We start from the raw sequence: 10006 nt of genomic DNA on the forward strand, positions 1-10006 counted from the left end.
GGTTGTATGTTGAGGACAAACAATATGTATTGATCAGAAGTGTTTTCTCACTTCTGTGCATGACCTAGACTCTGTACAGTGTTCTTCATCACACCGGGTTTCGTGTGGCTCCGCCTCTTCCTCTTCCTCGGCTGCTCCTCTGTCTCATCATCATTCTATGAAGATACAAAACAAAAAAAGTATTTATCATTTTAAGTCGCAGCTGAACACAAACATATAAGAGGAAAACCCCGTCCATCACCTGTTGATTTTTGTGCTGTCACTTCCTGGAAAAAGTGACGGTATTTTCAGGGAAAACACCTCAATGAGGTGATCGGCTCAATTGTAAACAATGAATGTATTTATACATTTATTGCAGCTTCATCTGACATATATATAAACCCCATAAATCATGATTCCCTCCTCTATGTGCGACTACACAACCACTTCCTTCATCTTTTCTTTCCACTGTCATGCTCCGCGTCACCTCTTTAACATCCACCTCTTCCCGCTGTCTCTCGCTCTCTCTCACCTCAGGACGACCATGAGGCCTACGCTCGCCGTCAGACTCAAAGCCGTAACCAGGGCGACGACCGGCACCAGCAGGACGTCGGTGAGTTGAAGAGGCAGGGAGGGCGGAGCGATGACGGGCGGGCGAGTCTGGTCAGGCGAAAGGGCGACTGTGAAGGAAGGAATGAAAACAGCGGCGAGAGATGAGCTCATGGAGTTGTTGTTGCCAGGCCAAGTTAATAGTTTAAAAAGCATATTTTAACCCTGTGATCTTTGTATCAAAAGCCATGCAGCAACAAGTAACATGTACGGAAGAATAAGCGTCATAAAATAAAAGAAAGCCCACACAGCGACATAATAGAGAGGAAAGAAAAAACCCACTTATTAAAGAAATTTGACACACCCTACATCCGTCCTCACAGAGGCAAACCACAAACACCCACACATAGATAGATATATAGATATATATATATATATATATATATATATATATATATATATATATATATATATATATATATATATATATATATATATATATATATATACACACACAGGAACTAATTATAAGTCTTTGGTTTACCTTTTGAACATGCATTCATTGATCTCCTTTAACAACCCCATGGCCCCGAGGAGAATGATTTAAGTAGCGCTTGTATTACAAAACCAAGAACCAGAGACGTTTGATCGTCAAGTGTTTCATTTACTGAGTTGACATCATGTTTATTGGGGTGTTTGTGGCAACCGTTAAAAAGTGCCAAATTAACTCCGATGCGGTGTCGCCGTGTGAGTTCAATTATCTGACAGTTTTTCTTCTTCTGTGATGTCACGCCTCAGGGCGTTACTCTTACCAGCGAGAGGGAAAGTGACCCGGCAGAAGACGGTTCCATCGTGGCCCTGCAGAGAGCAGCGGTACGTCCCTTGTTCGTCCGGGCGTAGCTGATTTAGGACCACGGATGAGTCGTCTGTCACCACCAAGGCTTTGAAATCACTCTCGTTGAGCTGCGCGCACACACACAGACACACACAAAGGACGTGATGGTGAGCTTTTCAAGAGTCACGATGACACCGTGCAGCTAAATAAGGGACAGAATCGAACACGTGGGAATCACGGGAAGTATGCAAAGTGGTTTTAAAGTGCTGTGATATGACTTCGGTTTCCGTTTTGAGCGCACGTCTGAGGTTGAGACCTGTTTGGTGCCTGGTGCGCCGCGGGCCCAGGAGTAGTGGTACTCTGGCCTATCCAACAGAAGACGATGCCATGGGAAGAAACAGTTCAGCACGGCCTGGCCTCCCTCCTCGGCCTGCAGTGGGAGCTCTGGAGAAAGGAAAAGAAGAGAGACGCTTCATTAATTTGCGTCTAGATTACTTGAATAATCGTTTTCATTAGCCGCGCACATGCCTGGCTTAGGGACACATTCACACACTCGTGACAGCACGCGATCCGTGTAGTCTGAAGAATGGTGCGCTCCCAGTTCACCAGCTTCACAAGCAACACGCACACAAACAATTAAATATATAAGTATATCAGTAAATATTAATATACCACCGCAGTCCTCACGGCCAAAGGGAGTGTGACAGAAGAACACCTTGTAACGGCAGGACAAGCAATTCATCACTCGCCGCTTCAAAAGCCCTGCACACACACACACCAAACACACACACACACACACCAAACACACACACGTGCAGTGAATACATTGCAGGTACACATTGTGCCTCTTCGAGGATTCACACAGCGACAGAGGGAAGGATCACACGGAACAGACTTACCACACTTGTTGGGGCACAATCCTAAGGGAGAGAATAAGAAGTCATCTGTAACTAATGCCTCTTTTACGCGACGGGGATTGACACAAAGTGCCCCGCCTCACACTGTGCAGACCACTCGCTGGTATTCATGCCAATTACCGTCACGGATAAACGTGTCCAAGTGTTTTTCTAAGATCTTCCTGCCCTTCTCCATGATCTGAATGGCCTCATGTGTGAAAGAACCTGAACAAAAAACGAACAAAAAAAGAGCAGGATTTGGCTTAAAATCCGGCGGATGGAGAGTTTGTTCTGATAACCGTGTCATGTCTCAATATATTCAGTGATGATGCAAGGGAACACGTTATGTTTCTCACCAGAGTGCTGCATTTTCAAGAAGCGGTCCAACTCACTCTGGTACTCAGTTCTGATTCTGTACAGAGTGGTACGATCTGAGCAGTGGGAAACACACAATAATTGGGGGAAAACAAAATGAAAACAAGAGGCCGTATTGTTTTTCGTGCCAAACCGGGTCTCGAGCTCACCAATGACTCCCTCTCGCTTCCGGCTGGTGTCCTTGTAGGTCGCATAGGCGTGTCTGCGGATCTTTTTCAATTCGATCTGGTCGGACACGGTGGGAGCGGACAGGGAGAAGTCCTCGTGCAGCTGCCGGATCTTGCGGTCACACTGCAGACAGGCTTTGGCTGCAGGGACACAGCAGAGCAGGGACAGCAGCATCAGCAGCTTCCTGCCCATCGGGACGAGTCACTTTGGCTCCTGGGATCCTGAAACAGAGTCGGCAAACATTGTCTGAAACTAGCATTTACAGTTGTTATTGATTAGTCTGCCAGTTATTCTGCAGATCAATCAGTTAATTCAGAAAATAATGTTCATATTTGAATGTAATTTGTTCTTCTTAATTCATGCTTCTTCTGTTTTGCAATATTTTCTCTTCAAATATTGCAATCCACCAAAAGAAATTCCTTGTCTTATCAATAAACCTGTTTCTGATTTCCGAATATTGAATTTCCCAAAGCCCAAGGGGACATCATCCGAAAACCAGTTCTGTCCGGTTTAACAGGGAGAAACCCAAACACTAGCAAATGATGGTCATTTTGCAAGAAAAAAATCAAACAATTAATTGATTGTTTTTAGAAATAGTTCATCATAGAAAATGCATATTTTAAATAAAAACAATTGCCGATTATGATACTGTGCATCATCTACTCGATTAACAGGCTTAATTATATATATTTAACGAGCTGTAACCATGTAACTTAAGAACAATGAAGAAAAATACATGTTGATCCAGGCCTCCTCCTAGAGGCCTAAAGATTAAAGAAACAACATTGAAATTACCAAAACCAACTGACCTGACTTTGCTCAGCTGGAAACCAGCCGTGGTTTCCTCTTCTACTTATCTTGATGTACTGTCTTGTGTTTACAGTAATTAGGTTAGCCGCATAAAAAACAATGTCCCTGCTTCTGCTTTACTGTGAGTGCTACTAGCATACTGTCACTGCTAAACAAAATACTGCTAGTTGCGTTAGCTAGCCAATTTATCGTTAGCTTCATTCAGGAGTTGGAGCCACAACCACCACGAATGTCTCCATTTAAATAAAGAAAAATATACATAGGTCTACTAGATAAATGACTCTAACCTCTACACAAGTTACTCGCCAACAGATATCAAATGGAAAAACAATTATGACAATATCCACATGGAAAGAAGGTAACCAAGGACACACCAGAGCTTAGTTTCCAGTGGTCTGCCTCCTGTTTGTAGCTCGTTGCTGCCACCCAGTGGTGGCCGAGGTGACATGATACTGTCGCAGTACAGGGCTGTGTGCTCGGGACGAGGAGTCTCGTGCCAGCTGATATTTTTCAACGGTCAGCTTCTTCAGGTCATTGAGTAACTTTATCTATAATTATATTAACGTGACATACAACTGCAACGATCTACTGGTCTGTTCGCCCTTCATCAAGGACAAATAGTGAGTAACAACAACAAAAAGCGAGGTTACATTACACAGCTATATTCAAAGTATCTATACAAGCCAATGGAAGATACAATACGTTTGAAAATACTGCTCAATACTATTAATACTTAATCCATTTGATCTAACGTTCGTCTCTTTTGGGAAAAAGTTCCGAAGACAACATTTCCCAGAAGCGCATTGGGCGATGAGTGACAGATAAACGGACGAATCGTTCGTCGCTGGGCGGTAACCGTTGGAGTTCAAACCGCTCTGCGGCTGCGCAGTGGGCTACTGCGCTGACAGCTGTACACATGAACCGCGAGAGTCCGATGCGAAGGTAAGATAACTCTGGTTTACGACCACAGCGCAAACGACGACAGTTTTAATGTATTTTCAAACTCATGTATGCGTTATTGACATGGCCAGCATAGCTTTTCACTTCGTATGTGACCGTCCCCGAGCTCAAGTTCGTGGGAACCGGTACAGCCGGTTACTGTATGTCCCGATAGCAGCCAGTCAATAGTTCATGTCGACGCGTGCGTGTTGTGGGTTATCGATCGGGCTGTGACGCGTCGGAAACACTCTATCGGTTAGTTTAATGTCACCTCGGCTCTCTCGTGCTCTCGGGGTCAGACGACAGCGTCTCTTTTAGTGTAATAGTTCGGGCATTAAGCTTAAACTAATGTGAACACACAACAACGTGCAGTAACTGTGGAGTAAACTCGTTTAATGCAGATTATTGCACTGCACTGACCAGGATAGACAGTTGAACTGCTGTGCAGCACTTTGCATTGAATATATTTGTTCCCCCCCATAAGCAGCAACAATAATGAGCCTATTGTCCTAAACGGCTCCTAACAGAATGGCCTTTTCTTCATGCATAATAAAACATTGTGTGTGTGCAGCAATGCTTGTAAAACCACTAAATTAATGATGGTTTCCTCACAAGGCAGTTGGTGCTGCTGCTCCTTGAGAAGGTAAAGGATTGCGCAAGATGTCTTTTGCAGGGAGTGCATTTGCAGGCTTTTCCTTCCCCTCCTGCTGCATTGCCACAAAACCCTTCATCAGAACAAGACGAGAACGTTGAGCTGGAGCGTCATGATAACCTGTTGGGAGGTTAAACATGGTTCTGATGTGGATGATTGGCCCATGCTTTGTCTGAAAACTCTAGGCTTGCTGCAGTGCCGTTATTTGAGGGCTCCTGGCCTTAAATGTTATTTACTCGTGGCCGAGGTGCTCCGAACGTAATTGAACCCGCGCTGACACGGCGTCTGTACTTTCTCTGATCATAGCCTGTGTTTTCATGGTGTCATTGGTTCTGTTATACCCTTGGTGCCGATGTGTGGCGACAACAAGATCTACCCACCATTTACCAGATTAAAGCTTCTGTGCTCTCGCACACAGACCCAGTACAGAAACACAGAGCGCTATTTTATAGCTACAGATACTGGAGACTGTCGGGGTAATAAGTAGAACTGGATTGTCAAACAAACACACTGTCTGTCTGGTCGATTTTGTATCCACAATGCCGTCATGTATTCTCCCATCCTGTCTGATGTTAAGGTTGATTAGTGTTTGATGTGATGATATCTAGTGGTGAACTGGATGATGATCCCTGTCCGCCTCCGTCTTGTCTCGCAGATTTGGACAAATCGGCCCCCCCATTCAGAAATGGAGACTCTGCTGAAAGTCGCCCGGTAGACAACATCCCTTCGTCTCTGCTGCTGCCAGTGTGAAGAAGACATCATCTTCCGTTTTCAATGACACTGACGGCGAGTGAAAGCTGAAGCCGTCCACTCGTCACACACACACACACACACTTTGGTATGCAGTACATCACGGCTGTCGGCAGAGCCAGCTGAGCGAGCATTTACATATAGCCTCAACCACACACACACACACGGTGTATAAACCCACGGTGAAGAGATGAGTCTCGGCAGCCCGGCAGGAAACGACACCGCACATGCATCCTGTCATCATGCATGCAGGTCTCGACACACACACACACACACACACACACACACACGCACACGCCCCCTCGCAAGCTGTGTTACGCATGCAAGGCTCACGACCCAAACTGACCCCCCCCTCCCCGTACCCTGAAGTCCCTGAGCAATGATTGATGAAGCCTTAGCAGCCTGGTTCCAGGAAGCGGTGACTCGTACGTCAAACGATCGATCACTCGCTCTCGCTCTAGTTTTAGTTTGGTGCGGGTGTTTCCTCATCTGTCCTACGCTGCGCATCAGAGCGTTTTTGGGGGTAATGCCGAAAGGTGAGAAAGAGGTGACAACGTGACAGGCGTGTCGACGAGGAAGGGGGTGGAGGTCATGACAGTGTGAATATAGGCCGACTATTTGACATTTTTCCAATCAGCTGCGCGTCATCAAAGTGTACAGAGGGCGAATGGAAGCAGAGGTAGAAGAAGTGGGGACTTCAGGATGATGAGATCATTATCGGCAGTGTGATGAAGAAACACACCAGTGAATAAAACATGAGCGGAAACCCTCATGAGAACGTCTGCTAGCTTTTTACCCGTCCACGTCCCTCCCCCGCTCCTCCCACTAGGGGATTATCCAGGATTAATTGGATGGCTGGGGCTATTAATCTCTGAAAACCCTCCACTGTAATCCAAGAGATTGACCTCATCCCTGATTCCTCTCATAAACGCCCACGTGACAACGCCAACACTCCACTCAAGGGGAACGTGACCCACGGGGTCAGATCGCTGGTGCTTAACGTTACGGAAAGTTGAGCGCTTTCTGGGGGATTTTCTGTGTGTGTGTGTGTGTGTCTGTGTGTGTGTGTGCTGTACGCTCTGCTTCCATTACACCACAAACCTTCGCTTTTATTGGTGAGATCTGGGTGTTTGATTCACATGCACGGCTCTCGGTTGGTTGTTGAGGACAAACAATATGTATTGATCAGAAGTGTTTTCTCACTTCTGTGCATGACCTAGACTCTGTACAGTGTTCTTCATCACACCGGGTTTCGTGTGGCTCCGCCTCTTCCTCTTCCTCGGCTGCTCCTCTGTCTCATCATCATTCTATGAAGATACAAAACAAAAAAAGTATTTATCATTTTAAGTCGCAGCTGAACACAAACATATAAGAGGAAAACCCCGTCCATCACCTGTTGATTTTTGTGCTGTCACTTCCTGGAAAAAGTGACGGTATTTTCAGGGAAAACAGCTCAATGAGGTGATCGGCTCAATTGTGAACAATGAATGTATTTATACATTTATTGCAGCTTCATCTGACATATATATAAACCCCATAAATCATGATTCCCTCCTCTATGTGCGACTACACAACCACTTCCTTCATCTTTTCTTTCCACTGTCATGCTCCGCGTCACCTCTTTAACATCCACCTCTTCCCGCTGTCTCTCGCTCTCTCTCACCTCAGGACGACCATGAGGCCTACGCTCGCCGTCAGACTCAAAGCCGTAACCAGGGCGACGACCGGCACCAGCAGGATGTCGGTGAGTTGAAGAGGCAGGGAGGGCGGAGCGATGACGGGCGGGCGAGTCTGGTCAGGCGAAAGGGCGACTGTGAAGGAAGGAATGAAAACAGCGGCGAGAGATGAGCTCATGGAGTTGTTGTTGCCAGGCCAAGTTAATAGTTTAAAAAGCATATTTTAACCCTGTGATCTTTGTATCAAAAGCCATGCAGCAACAAGTAACATGTACGGAAGAATAAGCGTCATAAAATAAAAGAAAGCCCACACAGCGACATAATAGAGAGGAAAGAAAAAACCCACTTATTAAAGAAATTTGACACACCCTACATCCGTCCTCACAGAGGCAAACCACAAACACCCACACATAGAGATATATATATATATATATATATATATATATATATATATATATATATATACAGGAACTAATTATAAGTCTTTGGTTTACCTTTTGAACATGCATTCATTGATCTCCTTTAACAACCCCATGGCCCCGAGGAGAATGATTTAAGTAGCGCTTGTATTACAAAACCAAGAACCAGAGACGTTTGATCGTCAAGTGTTTCATTTACTGAGTTGACATCATGTTTATTGGGGTGTTTGTGGCAACCGTTAAAAAGTGCCAAATTAACTCAGATGCGGTGTCGCCGTGTGAGTTCAATTATCTGACAGTTTTTCTTCTTCTGTGATGTCACGCCTCAGGGCGTTACTCTTACCAGCGAGAGGGAAAGTGACCCGGCAGAAGACGGTTCCATCGTGGCCCTGCAGAGAGCAGCGGTACGTCCCTTGTTCGTCCGGGCGTATCTGATTTAGGACCACGGATGCGTCTTCTGTCACCACCAAGGCTTTGAAATCACTCTCGTTGAGCTGCGCGCACACACACAGACACACACAAAGGACGTGATGGTGAGCTTTTCAAGAGTCACGATGACACCGTGCAGCTAAATAAGGGACAGAATCGAACACGTGGGAATCACGGGAAGTATGCAAAGTGGTTTTAAAGTGCTGTGATATGACTTCGGTTTCCGTTTTGAGCGCACGTCTGAGGTTGAGACCTGTTTGGTGCCTGGTGCGCCGCGGGCCCAGGAGTAGTGGTACTCTGGCTTTTCCAACAGAAGACGATGCCATGGGAAAAAACAGTTCAGCACGGCCTGGCCTCCCTCCTCGGCCTGCAGTGGGAGCTCTGGAGAAAGAAAAAGAAGAGAGACGCTTCATTCATTTGCGTCTAGATTACTTGAATAATCGTTTTCATTAGCCGCGCACATGCCTGGCTTAGGGACACATTCACACACTCGTGACAGCACGCGATCCGTGTAGTCTGAAGAATGGTGCGCTCCCAGTTCACCAGCTTCACAAGCAACACGCACACAAACAATTAAATATATGAGTATATCAGTAAATATTAATATACCACCGCAGTCCTCACGGCCAGTGGGAGTGTGACAGAAGAATAACTTGTAACGGCAGGAGAAGCAATCCATCACTCGGCGCTTCAAAAGCCCTGCACACACACACACACACACACACACACACACACAGCGAATACATTGCAGGTACACATTGTGCCTCTACGAGGATTCACACAGCGACAGAGGGAAGGATCACACGGAACAGACTTACCACACTTGTTGGGGCACAATCCTAAGGGAGAGAATAAGAAGTCATCTGTAACTAATGCCTCTTTTACGCGACGGGGATTGACACAAAGTGCCCCGCCTCACACTGTGCAGACCACTCGCTGGTATTCATGCCAATTACCGTCACGGATAAACGTGTCCAAGTGTTTTTCTAAGATCTCCCTGCCCTTCTCCATGATCTGAATGGCCTCATGTGTGAAAGATCCTGAACAAAAAAAGAAAATAAATTCCGGCGGATGTAAAGTTTGTTCTGATAACCGTGTCATGTCTCAATATATTCAGTGATGATGCAAGGGAACACGTTATGTTTCTCACCAGTGTGCTCGGTTTTCAAGAAGCGGTCCAAGTCACTCTGGTACTCAGTTCTGATTCTGTACAGAGTGGTACGATCTGAGCAGTGGGAAACACACAATAATTGGGGGAAAACAAAATGAAAACAAGAGGCCGTATTGTTTTTTGTGCCAAACCGGGTCTCGAGCTCACCAATGACTCCCCCTCGCTTCCGGCCGGTGTCCTTGTAGGTCACATAGGCGTGGTTGCGGATCTTTTTCAATTCGATCTGGTCGGACACGGTGGGAGCGGACAGGGAGAAGTCCTCGAGCAGCTGCCGGATCTTGCGGTCACACTGCAGACAGGCTTTGGCTGCAGGGACACAGCAGAGCAGGGACAGCAGCATCAGCAGCTTCCTGCCCAT

At 46.2% G+C, this 10006-nt stretch overlaps 1 protein-coding gene across 1 annotated transcript; it reads right to left on the reverse strand.

Annotated features, from left to right (window-relative positions):
• Positions 1–57: 57 nt before the first annotated feature.
• LOC306740179 (uncharacterized protein) lies at positions 58–10006 on the reverse strand (the record flags this gene model as incomplete). Its single annotated transcript, XM_079222284.1, has 15 exons — positions 58–155; positions 512–659; positions 1341–1491; positions 1680–1807; positions 2263–2283; positions 2401–2484; positions 2592–3001; positions 7617–7764; positions 8392–8586; positions 8742–8858; positions 8943–9023; positions 9296–9316; positions 9434–9517; positions 9628–9702; positions 9796–10006. 15 exons carry the CDS (start codon positions 10004–10006, stop codon positions 89–91), a joined length of 1941 nt encoding a protein of 646 aa, XP_079078410.1. The 3' UTR covers positions 58–88.

The sequence above is a fragment of the Taurulus bubalis genome, assembly GCF_910589615.1.
Source record: "Taurulus bubalis genome assembly, chromosome: 8".
Classification (NCBI taxonomy): Eukaryota; Metazoa; Chordata; class Actinopteri; order Perciformes; family Cottidae; genus Taurulus; species Taurulus bubalis.